General features: G+C 31.4%; 1 protein-coding gene across 2 annotated transcripts in view; it reads right to left on the bottom strand.

Moving 5' to 3' along the window:
* Positions 1-635: 635 nt before the first annotated feature.
* Positions 636-25,671, bottom strand: part of CHODL (chondrolectin) — a 152,804-nt gene continuing 127,768 nt past the window's right edge. For both annotated transcript variants that reach the window (XM_088481680.1, XM_088481681.1), the window contains one exon: positions 636-1,092. In XM_088481680.1, the coding sequence (XP_088337806.1) occupies positions 1,008-1,092 (85 nt within the window). In that variant the 3' untranslated portion in view covers positions 636-1,007. The remainder of the gene's footprint in view (positions 1,093-25,671) is intronic.

Raw genomic sequence — 25,671 nt, 5'->3', positions numbered from 1 at the left:
GGTGTTCAGAATAGACTGGAAATGAGTGGAAATTAAGGTTATTGAGGTTAATAAGAGCATAGGAGCAGAAAAACCTACAAATTCTGTGATTTTAGCTGTTTTTATGCTTTTTTTCAAAAAAATACAGATCCAAAACACAAAACCCAGAACCCAAAACACGGAAGGGTGGTTTTGGCAAAACCAATCCAGATCCAAAACACGAAGAAAGATCCAGATCCAAAACCAAAACACAAAACACGAAAAGTGGCCGGTGCACACCCCTAATATATATATATATATGTGTGTGTACATGTATTATATATATATATATAGAGAGAGAGAGAGAGAGAGAGAGAGAGAGAGAGAGAGTATATATGTGTACAGTATGTGTGGAAACCCCCCTGTATAAATCCTGCGTTTGTCCCTGAACACTGTAACAAATTGTATTAGTATATAATAAATATTCTGACAATACTCACTCTTCACATCCTGTAAAGTAATCAAGACAGACAGGTAAACATTAAACGTGTATTTTTCTATCAAACCTTTATGCAAAGATAAATTAGTTTTTAACAATACATATCCATAGCAATACACTTTAATGTACATCAAAAAAGTACAATACAGAAGGACATTTATAGTCAAATCAATCATTCTTATTGCAAACAATGTCAAACATACCTAACATTTCTCCATATAAATTGGAAGAGAAATTGTCCATTTCCTCAATTGCATGGTAATTGAAGAGTTTCAACCAGCAAAATAAGCATAGATTTTTATTTTTTTTTATTTTATTATTTTTCTTAATGTACTGTAGCAAGACACGGATTCCAGTTTACTTATGAATCAAACATGAGTATTACAAAATTGTTCTTAAAATGTGCCTCAAGGGGGAGCCGTTAGTTCTTGTTGCTGCACCGAATGCTGATGCCGTCATTCCAAGCTGAAGCTTTAAAGTTTAGTGATCCAGAAAAAAAAGTCTGATACATTTTTCTTGCATTTTGGAGATAGGTGAAATCATTGTTTTGTTAGACCTCCATAGTTATATCGCTTCTTGGAGCTTTTGAAATCCACAAAGTAGACTGAGTAGGGCTGGTCTTTGAACGTTCTTTGCTATAAATGAAAAACAAATGTTGGGAACATTATACCATACTATACTAGTACTATAATATACAATATACTGTACTATACAATATATTGATATCATTAACAGCTACAATCCCGTATACAGTACTCTTTGATCTAAATGTGTACCTAACATGAAACTGATTCTAAGGGGTATATTTTCTAAAGTGCAGGTTTTTAGAAGTGCAGTTGTTGCCCATAGCAACCAATCAAATTCTACTTTGCATTTATCTAGCACCTTCTAGAAGATAATAGCAAGAATCTGATTGGTTGCTATGAGCAACATCTGCACTTCTAAAAGCCTGCACTTTAGTAATTATACCCTTTATTCTCGCTTTTCTAAAACACTCGATTAAATTGCATAATTCCTTTCTTCGCATCTCGCTCTACCTGCTCTACAGGTGTATAAAATAACCCCTTCTCGAATTAAATATCTTGGGCCCTCATTCAGAGCCACTTGCTAGCGGCAGTACGCTCGTTCCGAGCGATGTTCGCACATCTGCGCATGCGTACGGATCGTTATACGCATGCGCGAACCAGTCAGTGCGTCCGAAATTCATGTGCTCGCAATATAGCGAATGCCTGCTATTTTGAGTGACAGAATGAGGCGTATGTGGGTGGTAACAGGGGAAGGTGCTTGAAAATGGGGAGTGGAGATCCGAACGCAGGCGTGCTTAAAGGTCAAAACGGGCATTTTATGGGTGTGCATAATTAATACAGCAGCGTCATTGACCACGTCACTGGGTTATTTTATAGCCAGAACTGCTCGCAAGATTGTGGTAGCAAAAACCAACCACAAGAATAGCGAGCAGTTCATACGCTGGTCGATGTACTCGATTAATCTAATAAATAGCGGACATGACGTATGGTGCGTGCGGCCAGGGGGCGTTTTTAACAAATAAACGAGCGTATGTTTTGCTCGCTCATTCAGACTTAGAGGTGTGAACAGACTGCAATTTGCGAACTGATCATTTGAATAGCCACCCCTTGTTTTTGAACGAACGACCGCAAATAGCGAACGGCTCTGAATCAGGCCCTTGGTGTCCAAATTCCATCCTACCTCATGGATCTTTACAAATGTACCCCCGTCATCTCCAAGATTACACTTATTTTAGATAATTGGAAACTACTACCTTTATCTTTGTTAGAGAGAGCAGCAGTTTTAAAAAGTGTGATTTTCCCAAATGTTTTTTTACCTTATGCAGATGCTCTATGTCTCTCTACCCAAAGCAGATATCAAGTCACTGACGCGTTTCATGTCCTCTTTTCTATGGCAAGGAAAGAACCCCAGTATTGCCATGTCTGATCTCACTTTATATTCCTCTATGGGGCAATCCATCATTTGAGCCTACTCTCACTAACCCTGCATTCCTTGTTTTGCGGGAAAAAAGTTTATTTATTACCTCCAAGGTGTTTGACCTGGGGGGCAGATTACTTTCCATTTCTGACCTACGGCAACGCTACCATTTCCCATGATAACATTTTTACATGTATTTACAAATGAGGCATTATATGAATTCACTCCACCTGCTCTACCCTCCTCAACCCCTATAAACCTCATCTGTTCCCTTTTGCGATATAATTACAATATCCCTTATAAAACCAAACATTTATATAGCACATTTGTGAACGCCTCGCAAGTTATTCAATGGGGTAAGATATTATCACCATGGTATCACGATCTGCCGCCTTATCCTGGCAACTTATTTTAAACACTATTTTTCTACCTTACGCACTCTATAATCAGCATAACCTGCAAGAGGTCCGTATTCGGTTATTAAATAGAGCATATATAACACCAGCACAGCATAGACATACTGTATAGTTCCTTCTGAGACTGGCGAATGTCAAAAATGTCATATACAAAATGCTGGGTTCATGCATTGCTTCTGATACTGCCGACAAATTAGACGGTTCAGGAACAAGATGATGTCCTTTATAAAAAATATTTTTGGTTTACAATTGATTCCAGAACCACTAGCATGTCTTTGTTCCAACTTCAAATACTGGGATTTAGGCCCCCGAGGAGCTCTGGAGGTGCAGCCAAGTCAAGAGTCACAGTGCTCCATAGCCCAGAGCTCACTTATTGGGTCCTGCTGGCTTCTTCCCTCTCTGTCTGCTGTGCGGCTTTGGCTGCAAGTGGCCGCATCTCCCATAAGGACACTCATGCCGTCCTGTCTGAAATTTAAAGGGGAATGCGTGCCAAACGGGATGACACCTTCAGCGCCAAATTTGAATCACCTACCTATAACAGTGAGTCTCTGAGCACTGACAGGTGCCAGAGTATTAGGCTCCATTCCTCGTTGTTGCATCTGTTCCCTGAGAACCTCCTGAGCTTGTAATTAGTGAATTTCGGGTTCTGACCTTGGCTTTTCTGGGACCTGAAGCTGCCTACTCCCTGGTACCTTATTTCAGTGGCGGAACTAGAGTGGTGGGCCCAGGTGCAAGAATATGCTTTGGGGCCCCCCCACCCATTCCTGGCACCCCGCACCCCAACATTTTTTCACCACCCCTCACCCCCCCAGTAATTAAATCTAGTGTGTCTGTCCTGCTACCCAGCCTTATTTTTTCACCACCCATCCCTGCCCTCCAGTCATTAAATCCAGTCTGTCGAGCTCCAGCATGTCAGCCTCATTCTCCCCCCCAGCCCGAGCGTGTCTGCATGCCATGTCTGCTAACTGAAAGTTAGGAACATGGATGTCCACTATGAGAGGCATCCTGATAGAAGTGTGTACATGTTTAAAGACTATTCGTGACCGTAAATCTAGGGTATCTAGGGTATGGCAGATCATAGAAATAATGGAGAAGATGCACCATACAACCATTAATAATTATACATCATAAACAAGGTTTTTGGCATCAATTTGGACAAAGTTATGAGCTTACCCACCAGTGTCAAGGTAACCTCATCCGGAAAGTCCCTAACATTATGGGACAGCCAAACCACTCCAGGGCACCACAAATAAAAAAATTTAAAATAGCAGTGAACTGCTCTTGTTGGACTTCTTTGGGGCATCACCACTTAACACTTATTTTTAACACTTTATATCACTCTGTGTTTGTTTTTTATTTATGTTACATTTTCACACATTTATTTTTAATTTTTCTAACACTTCAAAAACTAAGCAGCCACTTACACTTACCTAACACTTACCTAACACTTCACTGCTATTTTTTTTAAATTTGTGTGGTGCCCTAGGGTGGTTTGGGGGTGCCCCAGACACGAACCCCCATGATGATAGGGACTTACCCGATGAGGTTACCATTATGCTGGTGGGTAAGCTAATAAATTTGTTCAAATTTATGCCAAAAACCTTGTATATGATTGATAGAGTTAACATTATGTTCTGTATGTCTGGCTGCCATCTTGTATTATCGGCAGCTATCTTGTACCATTTTGTGATAAATGTTATTCATAAACCTATTTCATTGTCAGCTACATGACTTGCAAAAAGACAAGAACTGTTTAGAAGTGTTTAAATACTTTCACTTACTTGCTAGCTATTTCAGTTGCAAGCGGTCGCACTGAATCAGGGTGGCCGCTTGCATCCTGAACGACCGCCTCCTTGTTGATCGCTAAGCTGTGAGTTAACACCCACAGCGCTAGCGACCGAAATGGGTGATGGTCGCGATGGTCAAGACCATCGCGACCATCGGGGCTTACGACCAGACCCTAAAGTTGGGTCTGGGCACTCGTAAGCCCCAGGGAGCTTCCTGCTCTGATCGAGCAGGAAGCTCCCCACTGACATCAGCAATGATGTCAGTGGGGCCGCCCCCAAACGGCAAGCGTTCCGGCGGGAACGCCTCCATTTGGGCAGGCACGCCTCCTGCCCACCTCCCAAATGGGGCGACCTGTCACTCATCATCGACAGCTCGCCCCGTCTGCTGCAAGAAACCTAGCGACGGAGCGTCCGGCGCTAGCCAGGTCTCGCGCATGCGCACGACGGAGCCAGCTCCGTCGTGCGCATGCCCAGTGGGGCAACATCGAGTCGGTTGCGAGCGCTCAGCGCTTGCGACCGACTCTGAATGACCCCCAATGTGTACATACCAAAGCCAGGCTGTGCACATCCAAGAACAATGCTGAATGTTTTCTGCTTCATGCTTATCTTATTGCTAGGCAGAACATCTAGTAGGTGGGGGTTGCAAGGGGGTTGAGAGGCTTTCACCAACTGTTACCAGAGTGCTATACAAATGTATGTGAAACTAATACACGTCAGACAATATTATAAACTACCCATTGCTGTGTGTGTTGCTTATTGCTCTCCGACCGGTCGTAAAAACAACTGATCCCTGATACATATACAGAACTCTCTTTGGGCCCGGTGAAACCCAGAGAACCAGATTCATCACGATGTATAATTATTAATGGTTGTTTGGTGCATCTTTCCCCCCCCCCTTTTTTCTATGTTGTAGTACTAAGTCTCAGCTAGGTAGCACATCCCATTAGAAAGAGATAGGGTATGCAGTCCAGGCCCCCTTCCCCTAAGATTATAGAAATACCATGGAGAGAGGTGATGGCTGGGAATGTAGACGCTGAAAAGAGACAGATTGACAAACCAATAGGCAAACGGCAGCTCCTGGGACAAAGTATATGGGGTGTTTTATGCAAGAAAGAACATTGTAAGAGAGGAGAGATGCCCTGATACCAATCATTTGTTAACTATACGTCTGCTCCACACTGACCTTTAGTGATTTCAAACCTGCATTTGAGCGGTCACCTATCTATGTAAATGACGCACTTTTTCTGGTGAAGAACAGGAATGTGCTAGACCTGGTGGTGTATAATAATATCCCCACAGATAGGGTTCAAGGAGTATTTACGTACAGTGTGTACCACATACATACACCTATCCTCAATTTTTGCCAAATAGCCCCATTTGGAGCTTTGCAATTAAGCCAGAGACTATTGTCACAAGATATGACTGTTATTCACATCACAAGATATGACTGTTATTCACATCACTAATGCAACAAACGTACAATGCACGACTACCCTGAAAACCACGCTGGCATTACATGTGTGTGACTCAGTCACTAATCTGGGTAGAGAGACAAAAGTCAGAGGTCCAATAAAAGTGACCCGCACCATGCATCATTATTTGCAACATAAAAACTAATTCTAAATACCAAGGGCAATGTAAAGAAATTTGTAAGCGGCTATGATGCAAATAAGAACAAAAATTCAGGAAAAAGTATGTAAGTACGATAATCACTACCCATGGCGAAGAGTCTAAGTGGTGCCAGCCATCTCATACCATGTGGCATAAAAAGGATAGGTGTCTATCTATCTATCTATCTATCTATCTAATTTCTATCTACAGTATCTATTTATCTATCTATCTATCTCATATCTATCTATCTAATATCTCTCTATCTCATATCTATCTACATATCTATCTCATATCTTTCGATCTATCTCATATCTATCTATCTATCTATATTATATCTATTTATCTATCTATCTCATATCTATCTATCTATCTATCTATCTAATATCTATCTATATCTATCTATCTATATATATTATATCTATCTATCTATCTAATATCTATCTCTAATCTATCTATCTATCTCATATATATCTAATATCTATCTATCTATCTATCTATCTATCTATCTATCTATCTATCTACCTATCTATCTCATATTTTTCGATCTATCTCATAGCTATCTATATTATATCTATCTATCTATCTATCTATCTCATATCTATCTATCTATTATATCTATTTATCTATCTATCTAATTTCTATCTACAGTATCTATTTATCTATCTATCTATCTATCTCATATCTATCTATCTAATATCTCTCTATCTCATATCTATCTACATATCTATCTCATATCTTTCGATCTATCTCATATCTATCTATCTATCTATATTATATCTATTTATCTATCTATCTCATATCTATCTATCTATCTATCTAATATCTATCTATATCTATCTATCTATATATATTATATCTATTTATCTATCTATCTATCTATCTAATATCTATCTCTAATCTATCTATCTATCTCATATCTATCTAATATCTATCTATCTATCTATCTATCTACCTATCTATCTCATATTTTTCGATCTATCTCATAGCTATCTATATTATATCTATCTATCTATCTATCTCATATCTATCTATCTATTATATCTATTTATCTATCTATCTCATATCTATCTAATATCTATCTATCTATCTATCTATCTATCTATGTCATATCTATCTACCTATCTATCTCATATATTTTGATCTATCTCATACCTATATCATATCTATCTATCTATCTATCTATCTCATATCTATCTTTCTATCCTATATCTATCTATATAATATCTATCTCATATCTATCTATCTCATATCTATCTATCTATCTATCTATCTTTCTATCTCATTCCTATCTCATATCTATCTATCTATCTTTCTATCTCATTCCTATCTCATATCTATCTATCTATCTCATATCTATCTATCTCATATCTATCTATATAATATCTATCTCATATCTATCTCTCATATCTATCTGTCTATCTATCTCATATCTATCTATCTATCTATCTATCTATCTATCTATCATTTATCCATCTAACTGTCATCCATCTATCTATAAATCTATAATTTATCCATAATCCATAATTTATCCATCTAATTGTCATCTATCTGTGGTACCCCAGACCTGGGTGTACTCACTCATGTTGGGACCTATACAGGGCCGCCAGAGTGAAAGGAGGGGGCCTGTGACGTGGGATGCACACGGACCCCCTCCTCTCTAAAGACACCACTGGTCCTATATAAAATATATAAACTGTAAATATAATGTGCACTGGGTATGTGGTGAGTCAGCACTAGTGGAAGCTGCAGCAGGTGGCTTAGGTGGACTGTTACTACAGTTACAGAGGATTTTTCCCCTGAGGTAACAGACAGAGCGGGAGCCCCCAGCGCAAGGGAGAGGAGCTGTGAGGCGCAGCACAAACCGCCAGGCACAGGGGTTCGAGAGAGTGGCAGAGCTCCAGGACTGCAGCATCCAGAGTGTCTATGAAGCATGAGCAGTGAAAATAGATCTCCCGTCCCCCTGGTTGTTACTGACAGCGGCTGCAGACGAATGCAGCACTGGGGAGGCTGGTGTCGGTTAGATAAACAGGAGCTGTCCATGGGGCTTAGGTGCAGCACAGAAGACGAACAGAGTGAGGTTAGTGATACCTACACCAATACCCTGTCCCACAGAAAGAGACAAATTGGTACACTAACTTTCTCCAAGTCAGACTAGGAGGGCTGAGAGATACTGTAATTCTGATTAGTTCAGATCTACAGCTGCAAGTGGGTGTGCACCATTAAAGTGTACACTTTCACCGAGCATCATGCTAACAGCCTGCCTCCATTTTCACTTAAGTTATTCTGCTAACTATTTACACTTAATTACCCATTGCCTTTACCAACAGCCATAAATACTGTTCCCCATTTATTAGACTGCTGGGGCCAGTTACAGTGTTCAGCAAAAGGATAAAACTTAAGCGCACCAATGAAAGGGGACTTTGCCAAAGAGTGTGAGCTCCATTCAGTGACTTACTGTACTATTTGTCTTAAGTGTTAGATTGTAATGGTTTATTAGGTTGCAGCAATAGAAATAGGACATAAAAAAAATCTAATCTATCTCACTATAAATCAATCATTTATCCATCTAATTGTTATCTATCTATCTATCTATCTATCTATAATTTATCCATCTGTCATCTATCTATCTATCTATAATTTATCTATCTGTCATCTATGTATCTATCTATTTATAATTTATCCATCTGTCATCTATCTATCTATCTATCTATCTATAATTTATCCATCTGTCATCTACCTATCTATCTATCTATCTATCTATATATAATTTATCCATCTGTCATCTATGTATCTATCTCATATCTATCTATCTATCTATCTATCTATCTATCTATAATTTATCCATCTGTCATCTATGTATCTATCTATCTATAATTTATCCATCTGTCATCTATGTATCTATCTATCTATAATTTATCCATCTGTCATCCATGTATCTATCTCATATCTATCTATAATTTATCCATCTGTCATCTATGTATCTATCTATCTAATATCTATCTATCTATCTATAATTTATCCATCTGTCATCTATCTATCTATCTATCTATTCATCTATCTATCTATAATTTATCCATCTGTCATCTAAGTATCAATCTATCTATCTATCTATCTATCTATCTATCTATCTATCTATAATTTATCCATCTGTCATCTATGTATCTATCTATCTATCTATCTATCTATCTATCTAATATCTATCTATCTATAATTTATCCATCTGTCATCTATGTATCTATCTATCTATAATTTATCCATCTGTCATCTATGTATCTATCCATCTATCTATAATTCATCCATCTGTCATCCATGTATCTATCTCATATCTCTCTATAATTTATCCATCTGTCATCTATGTATCTATCTATCTCATATCTATCTATCTATAATTTATCCATCTGTCATCTATCTATCAATCTATCTATCTATAATTTATCCATCTGTCATCTAAGTATCTATCTATCTATATATAATTTATCCATCTGTCATCTATGTATCTATCTATCTATAATTTATCCATCTGTCATCTATGTATCTATCTGTCTATAATTTATCCATCTGTCATCTATGTATCTATCCATCTATCTCATATCTATCTATCTATAATTTATTCATCTGTCATCTATCTATCTATCTATCCATCTATCTATAATTCATCCATCTGTCATCCATGTATCTATATCATATCTATCTATAATTTATCCATCTGTCATCTATGTATCTATCTATCTCATATCTATCTATCTATAATTTATCCATCTGTCATCTATCTATCTATAATTTATCCATCTGTCATCTAAGTATCTATATATCTATAACTTATCCATCTGTCATCTATGTATCTATCTATCTATTTATAATTTATCCATCTGTCCTCTATCTATCTATCTATAATTTATACATCTGTCATCTATGTATCTATCTATTAATAATTTATCCATCTGTCATCTATCTATCTATCTATAATTAATCCATCTGTCATCTATGTATCTATCTATCTATCATACTGTATCTATCTATAATTTATCCATCTGTCATCTATCTATCTCATATCTATCTATCTAACTATCTATAATTTATCCATTTGTCATCTATGTATATATCTATAATTTATCCGTCATCTATGTATCTATGTATCTATCTATCTATAATTTATCCATCTGTCATCTATCTATCTATAATTTATCCATCTGTCATCTATGTATCTATCTATCTATCTATTTATAATTTATCCATCTGTCATCTATCTATCTATAATGTATCCATCTGTCATCTATGTATCTGTCTATCTATCTATCTATCTATCTATCTATAATTTATCCATCTGTCTTCTATGTATCTATCTCTCATACTGTATCTATCTATAATTTATCCATCTGTCATCTATGTATCTATCTATCTATAACTTATCCATCTGTCATCTATGTATCTATACATCTATCTATAATTCATCCATCTGTCATCCATGTATCTATCTCATATCTATCTATAATTTATCCATCGGTCATCTATGTATCTATCTATCTCATATATATCTATCTATCTATAATTTATCCATTTGTCATCTATGTATATATCTATAATTTATCCGTCATCTATGTATCTATGTATCTATCTATCTATAATTTATCCATCTGTCATCTATCTATCTATCTATCTATATATAATTTATCCAACTGTCATCTATGTATCTATCTCATATCTATCTATCTATCTATCTATCTATCTATAATTTATCCATCTGTCATCTATGTATCTATCTATCTATAATTTATCCATCTGTCATCCATGTATCTATCTCATATCTATCTATAATTTATCCATCTGTCATGTATGTATCTATCTATCTCATATCTATCTATCTATCTATAATTTATCCATCTGTCATCTATCTATCTATTCATCTATCTATCTATAATTGATCCATCTGTCATCTAAGTATCTATCTATCTATCTATCTATCTATCTATAATTTATCCATCTGTCATCCATGTATCTATCTATCTAATATCTATCTATCTATAATTTATCCATCTGTCATCTATGTATCTATCTATCTATAATTTATCCATCTGTCATCTATGTATCTATACATCTATCTATAATTCATCCATCTGTCATCCATGTATCTATCTCATATCTATCTATAATTTATCCATCTGTCATCTATGTATCTATCTATCTCATATCTATCTATCTATAATTTATCCATCTGTCATCTATCTATCAATCTATCTATCTATCTATCTATCTATAATTTATGCATCTGTCATCTAAGTATCTATCTATCTATCTATCTATATATAATTTATCAATCTGTAATCTATGTATCTATCTATCTCATATCTATCTATCTATAATTTATCCATCTGTCATCTATGTATCTATCTGTCTATAATTTATCCATCTGTCATCTATGTATCTATCTATCTATCTATCTATCTATCTATCTCATATCTACCTATCTATAATTTATCCATCTGTCATCTATCTATCTATCTATCTATCTAACCATCTATCTATAATTCATCCATCTGTCATCCATGTATCTATATCATATCTATCTATAATTTATCCATGTGTCATCTATGTATCTATCTATCTCATATCTATCTATCTGTAATTTATCCATCTGTCATCTATGTATCTATCTATCTATTTATAATTTATCCATCTGTCCTCTATCTATCTATCTATCTATCTATAATTTATACATCTGTCATCTATGTATCTATCTTAATAATTTATCCATCTGTCATCTATCTATCTATCTATCTATAATTTATCCATCTGTCATCAATGTATCTATCTATCTATAATTTATCCATCTGTCATCTATGTATCTATCCATCTATCTATAATTCATCCATCTGTCATCCATGTATCTATCTCATATCTATCTATAATTTATCCATCTGTCATCTATGTATCTATCTATCTCATATCTATCTATCTATGATTTATCCATCAGTCATCTATCTATCAATCTATCTATCTATCTATCTATAATTTTTCCATCTGTCATCTAAGTATCTATCTATCTATCTATCTATCTATCTATATATAATTTATCCATCTGTCATCTATGTGTCTATCTATCTCATATCTATCTATCTATAATTTATCCATCTGTCATCTATGTATCTATCTGTCTATAATTTATCCATCTGTCATCTATGTATCTATCTATCTCATATCTATCTATCTATAATTTATCCATCTGTCATCTATCTATCTATCTATCTATCTCATATCTATCTATCCATCTATCTATCTATCTATAATTTAGCCATCTGTCATCTATCCACCTATCTATCTATAATTTATCCATATGTCATCTAAGTATCTATCTCATATCTATCTATCTATCTATCTATAATTTATCCATCTGTCATCTATGTATCTATCTATCTATCATTTATCCATCTGTCATATTTGTGTCTATCAATCTATCTATCTATCTATAATTTATACATCTGTCATCTATGTATCTATCTATCTATTAATAATTTATCCATCTGTCATCTATCTATCTATCTATCTATAATTAATCCATCTGTCATCTATGTATCTATCAGTCTATAATTTATCCATCTGTCTTCTATGTATCTATCTCTCATACTGTATCTATCTATAATTTATCCATCTGTCATCTATGTATCTATGTATCTATCTATCTATCTATCTATCTCATATCTATCTATCTATCTATCTATCTATCTATAATTTAACCATCTGTCATCTATGTATCTATCCATCTATCTATAATATATCCATCTGTCATTTATGTATCTATCTATCTCATATCTATCTATAATTTATCCATCGGTCATCTATGTATCTATCTATCTCATATATATCTATCTATCTATAATTTATCCATTTGTCATCTATGTATATATCTATAATTTATCCGTCATCTATGTATCTATGTATCTATCTATCTATAATTTATCCATCTGTCATCTATCTATCTATCTATCTATCTATATATAATTTATCCAACTGTCATCTATGTATCTATCTCATATCTATCTATCTATATATCTATCTATAATTTATCCATCTGTCATCTATGTATCTATCTATCTATAATTTATCCATCTGTCATCCATGTATCTATCTCATATCTATCTATAATTTATCCATCTGTCATGTATGTATCTATCTATCTCATATCTATCTATCTATCTATAATTTATCCATCTGTCATCTATCTATCTATTCATCTATCTATCTATAATTGATCCCTCTGTCATCTAAGTATCTATCTATCTATCTATCTATCTATAATTTATCCATCTGTCATCTATGTATCTATCTATCTAATATCTATCTATCTATAATTTATCCATCTGTCATCTATGTATATATCTATCTATAATTTATCCATCTGTCATCTATGTATCTATACATCTATCTATAATTCATCCATCTGTCATCCATGTATCTATCTCATATCTATCTATAATTTATCCATCTGTCATCTATGTATCTATCTATCTCATATCTATCTATCTATAATTTATCCATCTGTCATCTATCTATCAATCTATCTATCTATCTATCTATAATTTATGCATCTGTCATCTAAGTATCTATCTATCTATCTATCTATCTATATATAATTTATCAATCTGTAATCTATGTATCTATCTATCTCATATCTATCTATCTATAATTTATCCATCTGTCATCTATGTATCTATCTGTCTATAATTTATCCATCTGTCATCTATGTATCTATCTATCTATCTATCTATCTATCTCATATCTACCTATCTATAATTTATCCATCTGTCATCTATCTATCTATCTAACCATCTATCTATAATTCATCCAACTGTCATCCATGTATCTATATCATATCTATCTATAATTTATCCATGTGTCATCTATGTATCTATCTATCTCATATCTATCTATCTGTAATTTATCCATCTGTCATCTATGTATCTATCTATCTATTTATAATTTATCCATCTGTCCTCTATCTATCTATCTATCTATCTATCTATAATTTATACATCTGTCATCTATGTATCTATCTTAATAATTTATCCATCTGTCATCTATCTATCTATCTATAATGTATCCATCTGTCATCTATGTATCTATCTATCTATAATTTATCCATCTGTCATCTATGTATCTATCCATCTATCTATAATATATCCATCTGTCATCTATGTATCTATCTATCTCATATCTATCTATAATTTATCCATCGGTCATCTATGTATCTATCTATCTCATATATATCTATCTATCTATAATTTATCCATTTGTCATCTATGTATATATCTATAATTTATCCGTCATCTATGTATCTATGTATCTATCTATCTATAATTTATCCATCTGTCATCTATCTATCTATCTATCTATATATAATTTATCCAACTGTCATCTATGTATCTATCTCATATCTATCTATCTATCTATCTATCTATAATTTATCCATCTGTCATCTATGTATCTATCTATCTATAATTTATCCATCTGTCATCCATGTATCTATCTCATATCTATCTATAATTTATCCATCTGTCATGTATGTATCTATCTATCTCATATCTATCTATCTATCTATAATTTATCCATCTGTCATCTATCTATCTATTCATCTATCTATCTATAATTGATCCATCTGTCATCTAAGTATCTATCTATCTATCTATCTATAATTTATCCATCTGTCATCTATGTATCTATCTATCTAATATCTATCTATCTATAATTTATCCATCTGTCATCTATGTATCTATCTATCTATAATTTATCCATCTGTCATCTATGTATCTATACATCTATCTATAATTCATCCATCTGTCATCCATGTATCTATCTCATATCTATCTATAATTTATCCATCTGTCATCTATGTATCTATCTATCTCATATCTATCTATCTATAATTTATCCATCTGTCATCTATCTATCAATCTATCTATCTATCTATCTATCTATAATTTATGCATCTGTCATCTAAGTATCTATCTATCTATCTATCTATATATAATTTATCAATCTGTAATCTATGTATCTATCTATCTCATATCTATCTATCTATAATTTATCCATCTGTCATCTATGTATCTATCTGTCTATAATTTATCCATCTGTCATCTATGTATCTATCTATCTATCTATCTATCTATCTATCTATCTATCTATCTCATATCTACCTATCTATAATTTATCCATCTGTCATCTATCTATCTATCTATCTATCTAACCATCTATCTATAATTCACCCATCTGTCATCCATGTATCTATATCATATCTATCTATAATTTATCCATGTGTCATCTATGTATCTATCTATCTCATATCTATCTATCTGTAATTTATCCATCTGTCATCTATGTATCTATCTATCTATTTATAATTTATCCATCTGTCCTCTATCTATCTATCTATCTATCTATCTATCTATAATTTATACATCTGTCATCTATGTATCTATCTTAATAATTTATCCATCTGTCATCTATCTATCTATCTATCTATAATTTATCCATCTGTCATCTATGTATCTATCTATCTATAATTTATCCATCTGTCATCTATGTATCTATCCATCTATCTATAATTCATCCATCTGTCATCCATGTATCTATCTCATATCTATCTATAATTTATCCATCTGTCATCTATGTATCTATCTATCTCATATCTATCTATCTATAATTTATCCATCTGTCATCTATCTATCTATCTATCTATCTCATATCTATCTATCCATCTATCTATCTATCTATAATTTAGCCATCTGTCATCTATCCACCTATCTATCTATAATTTATCCATATGTCATCTAAGTATCTATCTCATATCTATCTATCTATCTATCTATAATTTATCCATCTGTCATCTATGTATCTATCTATCTATCATTTATCCATCTGTCATATTTGTGTCTATCAATCTATCTATCTATCTATAATTTATACATCTGTCATCTATGTATCTATCTATCTATTAATAATTTATCCATCTGTCATCTATCTATCTATCTATCTATAATTAATCCATCTGTCATCTATGTATCTATCAGTCTATAATTTATCCATCTGTCTTCTATGTATCTATCTCTCATACTGTATCTATCTATAATTTATCCATCTGTCATCTATGTATCTATGTATCTATCTATCTATCTATCTCATATCTATCTATCTATCTATCTATCTATAATTTAACCATCTGTCATCTATGTATCTATCCATCTATCTATAATATATCCATCTGTCATTTATGTATCTATCTATCTCATATCTATCTATAATTTATCCATCGGTCATCTATGTATCTATCTATCTCATATATATCTATCTATCTATAATTTATCCATTTGTCATCTATGTATATATCTATAATTTATCCGTCATCTATGTATCTATGTATCTATCTATCTATAATTTATCCATCTGTCATCTATCTATCTATCTATCTATATATAATTTATCCAACTGTCATCTATGTATCTATCTCATATCTATCTATCTATATATCTATCTATAATTTATCCATCTGTCATCTATGTATCTATCTATCTATAATTTATCCATCTGTCATCCATGTATCTATCTCATATCTATCTATAATTTATCCATCTGTCATGTATGTATCTATCTATCTCATATCTATCTATCTATCTATAATTTATCCATCTGTCATCTATCTATCTATTCATCTATCTATCTATAATTGATCCCTCTGTCATCTAAGTATCTATCTATCTATCTATCTATCTATAATTTATCCATCTGTCATCTATGTATCTATCTATCTAATATCTATCTATCTATAATTTATCCATCTGTCATCTATGTATATATCTATCTATAATTTATCCATCTGTCATCTATGTATCTATACATCTATCTATAATTCATCCATCTGTCATCCATGTATCTATCTCATATCTATCTATAATTTATCCATCTGTCATCTATGTATCTATCTATCTCATATCTATCTATCTATAATTTATCCATCTGTCATCTATCTATCAATCTATCTATCTATCTATCTATCTATAATTTATGCATCTGTCATCTAAGTATCTATCTATCTATCTATCTATCTATATATAATTTATCAATCTGTAATCTATGTATCTATCTATCTCATATCTATCTATCTATAATTTATCCATCTGTCATCTATGTATCTATCTGTCTATAATTTATCCATCTGTCATCTATGTATCTATCTATCTATCTATCTATCTATCTCATATCTACCTATCTATAATTTATCCATCTGTCATCTATCTATCTATCTAACCATCTATCTATAATTCATCCAACTGTCATCCATGTATCTATATCATATCTATCTATAATTTATCCATGTGTCATCTATGTATCTATCTATCTCATATCTATCTATCTGTAATTTATCCATCTGTCATCTATGTATCTATCTATCTATTTATAATTTATCCATCTGTCCTCTATCTATCTATCTATCTATCTATAATTTATACATCTGTCATCTATGTATCTATCTTAATAATTTATCCATCTGTCATCTATCTATCTATCTATAATGTATCCATCTGTCATCTATGTATCTATCTATCTATAATTTATCCATCTGTCATCTATGTATCTATCCATCTATCTATAATTCATCCATCTGTCATCCATGTATCTATCTCATATCTATCTATAATTTATCCATCTGTCATCTATGTATCTATCTATCTCATATCTATCTATCTATCTATGATTTATCCATCAGTCATCTATCTATCAATCTATCTATCTATCTATCTATCTATAATTTTTCCATCTGTCATCTAAGTATCTATCTATCTATCTATCTATATATAATTTATCCATCTGTCATCTATGTATCTATCTATCTCATATCTATCTATCTATAATTTATCCATCTGTCATCTATGTATCTATCTGTCTATAATTTATCCATCTGTCATCTATGTATCTATCTATCTCATATCTATCTATCTATAATTTATCCATCTGTCATCTATCTATCTATCTATCTATCTCATATCTATCTATCCATCTATCTATCTATCTATCTATAATTTAGCCATCTGTCATCTATCTACCTATCTATCTATAATTCATCCATATGTCATCTAAGTATCTATCTCATATCTATCTATCTATCTATAATTTATCCATCTGTCATCTATGTATCTATCTATCTATCATTTATCCATCTGTCATATTTGTGTCTATCTATCTATCTATCTATCTATCTATAATTTATACATCTGTCATCTATGTATCTATCTATCTATTAATAATTTATCCATCTGTCATCTATCTATCTATCTATAATTAATCCATCTGTCATCTATGTATCTATCAGTCTATCTAAAATTTATCCATCTGTCATCTATGTATCTATTTCTCATACTGTATCGATCTATAAATTATCCATCTGTCATCTATCTATCTCATATCTATCTATCTATCTATCTATCTATCTATAATTTATCCATTTGTTATCTATGTATATATCTATAATTTATCCGTAATCTATGTATCTATGTATCTATCTATCTATAATTTATCCATCTGTCATCTATCTATCTATACTTTATCCATCTGTCATCTATGTATCTATCTATCTATCTATCTATCTATTTATAATTTATCCATCTGTCATCTATCTATCTATCTATAATGTATCCATCGGTCATCTATCTATCTATCTATCTATCTATCTATAATTTATCCATCTGTCATCTATCTATCTATAATTTATCCATCTGTCATCTATGTATCTATCTATCTATCTATCTATCTATTTATAATTTATCCATCTGTCATCTATCTATCTATCTATAATTTATCCATCTGCCATCTATGTTTCAATCTATCTATCTATCTATCTCATATCTATCTATCTATCTATCTATCTATCTATCTATAATTTAACCATCTGTCATCTATGTATCTATCCATCTATCTATAATTTATCCATCTGTCATCTATGTATCTATCTATCTATCTATCTATCTCATATATATCTATCTATCTATACTTTATCCACCTGTCATCTATGTATCTATCTATACATTTATCTTTAATTTATCCATCTGTCATCTTTGTATCTATCTATCTATCTCATATCTATCTATAAATCTATCAATTATTAATCTGTCATCTATCTATAAATCTATAATTTATCCATCTGTCATCTATCTATCTATAATTTATCCATCTGTCATCTATGTATATATCTATCTATCTATCTATCTATAATTTATCCATCTGTCATCTAAGTATCTATCTATCTATCTATCTATCTATCTATCTCATATGTATCTATCTATCCATCTATCTATAATTTATCCATCTGTCATCTATCTATCTATCTCATATCTATCTATCTATCTATCTATCTATCTATCTATCATTTATCCACCTGTCATCTATGTATCTATTTATACATTTATCTATATTTTATCCATCTGTCATTTATGTATCTATCTATCTCATATCTATCTATCTATCTATCTATCTAAAAATCTATCAATTATTAATCTGTCATCTATCTATCTAGAAATCTATAATTTATCCATCTGTCATCTATCTATCTATCTATCTATCTATCTATAATTTATCCATCTGTCATCTATGTATCTATCTATCTATCTATAATTTATCCATCTGTCATCTATGTATCTATCTATCTCATATCTATCTATAATTTATCCATCTGTCATCTTTGTATCTATCTATCTCTCTATCTATCTCATATCTATCTATAAATCTATCAATTATTAATCTGTCATCTATCTATAAATCTATAATTTATCCATCTGTCATCAATCTATCTATAATTTATCCATCTGTCATCTATGTATCTATCTATCTATCTATCTATCCATCTGTCTATCTATAATTTATCCATCTGTCATCTAAGTATCTATCTATCTATCTATCTATCTATCTATCTCATATGTATCTATCTATCTATCCATCTATCTATAATTTATCCATCTGTCATCTATCTATCTATCTCATATCTATCTATCTATCAATTATCCACCTGTCATCTATGTATCTATTTATACATTTATAGATATGAGAGATAGATACATAGATGACAGATGGATAAATTATAGATAGATACATAGATGACACATGGATAAATTATAGATAGATATGAGATAGATACATAGATGACAGATGGATAAATTATAGATAGATAGATAGATAGATAGATAGATAGATAGATAGATACATAGATGACAGATGGATAAATTATAGATAGATAGATAGATAGATAGATGACAGATGGATAAATTATAGATTTCTAGATAGATAGATGACATATTAATAATTGATAGATTTAAAGATAGATAGATAGATAGATAGATAGATAAATAGATATGAGATAGATAGATACATAAATGACAGATGGATAAATTATAAATTATCCATCTGTCATCTATGTATCTATCTCTCATATCTATCTATAATTTATCCATCTGTCATCTATGTATCTATCTATCTATCTATCTATCTCATATCTATCTATCTATCTATCTATCTATCTATCTATCTATAATTTATCCATCTGTCATCTATCTATCTATAATTTATCCATCTGTCATCTATGTATCTATCTATCTATCTATCTATCTATCTATCTATCCATCTATATATAATTTATCCATCTGTCATCTATGTATCTATCTCATATCTATCTATAATTTATACATCTGTCATCTATCTATCTATCGATCTCATATCTATCTATCTATAATTTATCCATCTGTCATCTATGTATCTATCTATCTATCTCATATCTATCTATAAAATATCAATCTGTCATCTATATATCTATATATCTCATATCTATCTATCTATCTATCTATCTATCTATCTATCTATCTATAATTTAGCCATGTGTCATCTATCTACCTATCTATCTATAATTTATCCATGTGTCATCTAAGTATCTATCTCATATCTATCTATCTATAATTTATCCATCTGTCATCTATGTATCTATCTATCTATCATTTATCCATCTGTCATATATGTGTCTACCTATCTCATATCTATCTATCTATCATCTATCTATCTATCTATAATTTATCCATCTGTCAACTATGTATGTATGTATGTATGTATGTATGTATGTATCTATCTATCTATAAATCTATCAATTATCCATCTGTCATCTATCTCTCTATAAATGTATAATTTATCCATCTAACTGTCATCTATCTATCTATCTATCTATCTATCTATCTATAATTTATCCATCTGTCAACTATCTATCTATCTATCTATAATTTATCCATCTGTCATCTATCTATCCATCTATCTGTCTATCTATCCGATTGAGCATGCATTTCACTTGATGAAGACAAAACTGAAGGGAAAATGCCCTAAGAACAAGCAGGAACTAAATACATTTGCAGTAGAGGCCTGGCAGAGCATCACCAGGGATGAAACCCAGCGTCTGGTGATGTCTATGCGTTCCAGACTTCAGGCTGTAATTGCCTGCAAAGGATTTGCAACAAAGTATTAAAAAGTGAAAGTTAGATTTAGGATTGTTTCGTTTGTCCCATTACTTTTGGCCCCTTAAAAAGTGGGAGGCACACCGTTCACCTGATTTGGATGTAATTACCCTCAAATTAAATCTGAAAGTCTGCAGTTAAAGCACATCTTGTTTGTTTCATTTCAAAGCCATTGTGGTGGGGAATAGAGGCCAAAATATGAAAATTCTGTCAATGTCCCATATATTTATGCACCTGACTGTATCTATCTATAATTTATCCATCTATCTATCTATCTATCTATTTATTATCTATCTATAATTTATCCATCTGTCATCTATGTATCTATCTATCTCTCTATCCATCTATCTATAATTTATCCATCTGTCATCTATTTATCTATCTCATATCTATCTATCTATAAATCTATCAATTATTAATCTGTCATCTATCTATCTATCTATCTATCTATCTATCTATCTATCTTTCTATAAAACTATAATTTATCCATCTTACTGTTATCTATCTATCTATCTATCTATCTATCTATCTATCTATCTATCATTTATCCATCTGTCATCTATGTATGTATCTATCTATCACACTATAAATCAATCATTTATCCATCTATCTGTTATCTAGCTATCTATCTATCTATTTATCTATCTATAATTTATCCATCTGTCATCTATTTATCTATCAATCTTTCTATCTATCTCATACCTATATATCTATTTAGAAATCTATCATTTATCCATCTGTCATCTATCTATCTATAAATCTATAATTTATCCATCTAACTGTAATCTATCTATAAATCTATCATATATCCCTCTAACTGTCATCTATCTATCTATCTATCTATCTATAAATCTATAATTTATCCATCTAACTGTCATCTATCTGTCTATCTATAAATCTATCATTCAACCATCTAACTGTCATCTAAGTATCTATCTATCTATCTATCTATCTATCTATCTATCTATCTATCTATCTAATATGTATCTATCTATCCATCTATCTATAATTTATCCATCTGTCATCTATCTATCTATCTCATATCTATCTATCTATCTATCTATCTATCTATCATTTATCCACCTGTCATCTATGTATCTATTCATACATTTATCTATAATTTATCCATCTGTCATTTATGTATCTATCTATCTCATATCTATCTATCTATCTATAAATCTATCAATTATTAATCTGTCATCTATCTATCTAGAAATCTATAATTTATCCATCTGACATCTATCTATCTATATATCTATCTATAATTTATCCATCTGTCATCTATGTATCTATCTATCTATTTATAATTTATCCATCTGTCATCTATGTATCTATCTATCTCATATCTATCTATAATTTATCCATCTGTCATCTATGTATCTATCTATCTCATATATATCTATCTATCTATAATTTATCCATCTGTAATCTTTGTATCTATCTATCTATCTATCTATCTTTCTCATATCTATCTATAAATCTATCAATTATTAATCTGTCATCTATCTATAAATCTATAATTTATCCATCTGTCATCTATCTATCTATAATTTATCCATCTGTCATCTATGTATCTATCTATCTATCTATCTATCTATAATTTATCCATCTGTCATCTAAGTATCTATCTATCTATCTATCTCATATGTATCTATCTATCCATCTATCTATAATTTATCCATCTGTCATCTATCTATCTATCTCATATCTATCTATCTATCTATCTATCTATCTATCATTTATCCACCTGTCATCTATGTATCTATTTATACATTTATCTATAATTTATCCAGCTGTCATTTATGTATCTATCTATCTCATATCTATCTATCTATCTATCTATCTATCTATCTATCTATAAATCTATCAATTATTAATCTGTCATCTATCTATCTAGAAATCTATAATTTATCCATCTGTCATCTATCTATATATCTATCTATCTATAATTTATCCATTTGTCATCTATGTATCTATCTATCTATAATTTATCCATCTGTCATCTATGTATCTATCTATAATTTATCCATCTGTCATCTATGTATCTATCTCTCATATCTATCTATAATTTATCCATCTGTCATCTATGTATCTATCTATCTATCTATCTATCTCATATCTATCTATATATCTATCTATCTATCTATCTATAATTTATCCATCTGTCATCTATCTATCTATCTATAATTTATCCATCTGTCATCTATGTATCTATCTATCTATGTATCTATCCATCTATATATAATTTATCCATCTGTCATCTATGTATCTATCTCATATCTATCTATAATTTATCCATCTGTCATCTATCTATCTATCTCATATCTATCTATCTATAATTTATCCATCTGTCATCTATGTATCTATCTATCTCATATCTATCTATAAAATATCCATCTGTCATCTATATATCTATCTATCTATCTATCTCATATCTATCTATCTATCTATCTATCTATAATTTAGCCATCTGTCATCTATCTACCTATCTATCTATAATTTATCCATATGTCATCTAAGTATCTATCTCATATCTATCTATCTATCTATCTATCTATCTATCTATAATTTATCCATCTGTCATCTATGTATCTATCTATCTATCTATCATTTATCCATCTGTCATATATGTGTCTATCTATCTCATATCTATCTATCTATCTATCTATCATCTATCCATCTATCTATCTATCTATCTATCTATAATTTATCCATCTGTCAACTATGTATGTATGTATGTATGTATCTATGTATCTATCTATCTATCTATCTATCTATCTATAAATCTATCAATTATCCATCTATCATCTATCTATCTATAAATGTATAATTTATCCATCTAACTGTCATCTATCTATCTATCTATCTATCTATCTATAATTTATCCATCTGTCAACTATCTATCTATCTATCTATAATGTATCCATCTGTCATCTATCTATCCATCTATCTGTCTATCTCTCCGATTGAGCATGCATTTCACTTGATGAAGGCAAAACTGAAGGGAAAATGCCCTAAGAACAAGCAGGAACTAAATACATTTGCAGTAGAGGCCTGGCAGAGCATCACCAGGGATGAAACCCAGCGTTTGGTGATGTCTATGCGTTCCAGACTTCAGGCTGTAATTGCCTGCAAAGGATTTGCAACAAAGTATTAAAAAGTGAAAGTTAGATTTAGGATTGTTTCGTTTGTCCCATTACTTTTGGCCCCTTAAAAAGTGGGAGGCACACCGTTCACCTGATTTGGATGTAATTACCCTCAAATTAAATCTGAAAGTCTGCAGTTAAAGCACATCTTGTTTGTTTCATTTCAAAGCCATTGTGGTGGGGAATAGAGGCCAAAATATGAAAATTCTGTCAATGTCCCATATATTTATGCACCTGACTGTATCTATCTATAATTTATCCATCTATCTATCTATCTATCTATCTACCTATCTATCTATCTATCTATCTATCTATCTATCTATTTATTATCTATCTATAATTTATCCATCTGTCATCTATGTATCTATCTATCTTTCTATCTCTCTATCCATCTATCTATAATTTATCCATCTGTCATCTATTTATCTATCTCATATCTATCTATCTATAAATCTATCAATTATTAATCTGTCATCTATCTATCTATCTATCTATCTATCTATAAATCTATAATTTATCCATCTTACTGTTATCTATCTATTTATCTATCTATCTATCTATCTATCAATCTATCATTTATCCATCTGTCATCTATGTATGTATCTATCTATCACACTATAAATCAATCATTTATCCATCTATCTGTTATCTATCTATCTATCTATCTATCTATTTATCTATCTATAATTTATCCATCTGTCATCTATCTATCTATCTCATATCTATATATCTATTTAGAAATCTATCATTTATCCATCTGTCATCTATCTATCTATAAAT

Source organism: Taudactylus pleione, unplaced genomic scaffold (genome assembly GCF_031769625.1).
Source record: "Taudactylus pleione unplaced genomic scaffold, aTauple2 ptg000276l, whole genome shotgun sequence".
NCBI classification, from domain to species: domain Eukaryota; kingdom Metazoa; phylum Chordata; class Amphibia; order Anura; family Myobatrachidae; genus Taudactylus; species Taudactylus pleione.
The sequence above is the reverse complement of the archived record's forward strand: the minus strand, read 5'-3'. Positions and strand labels throughout refer to the sequence as shown.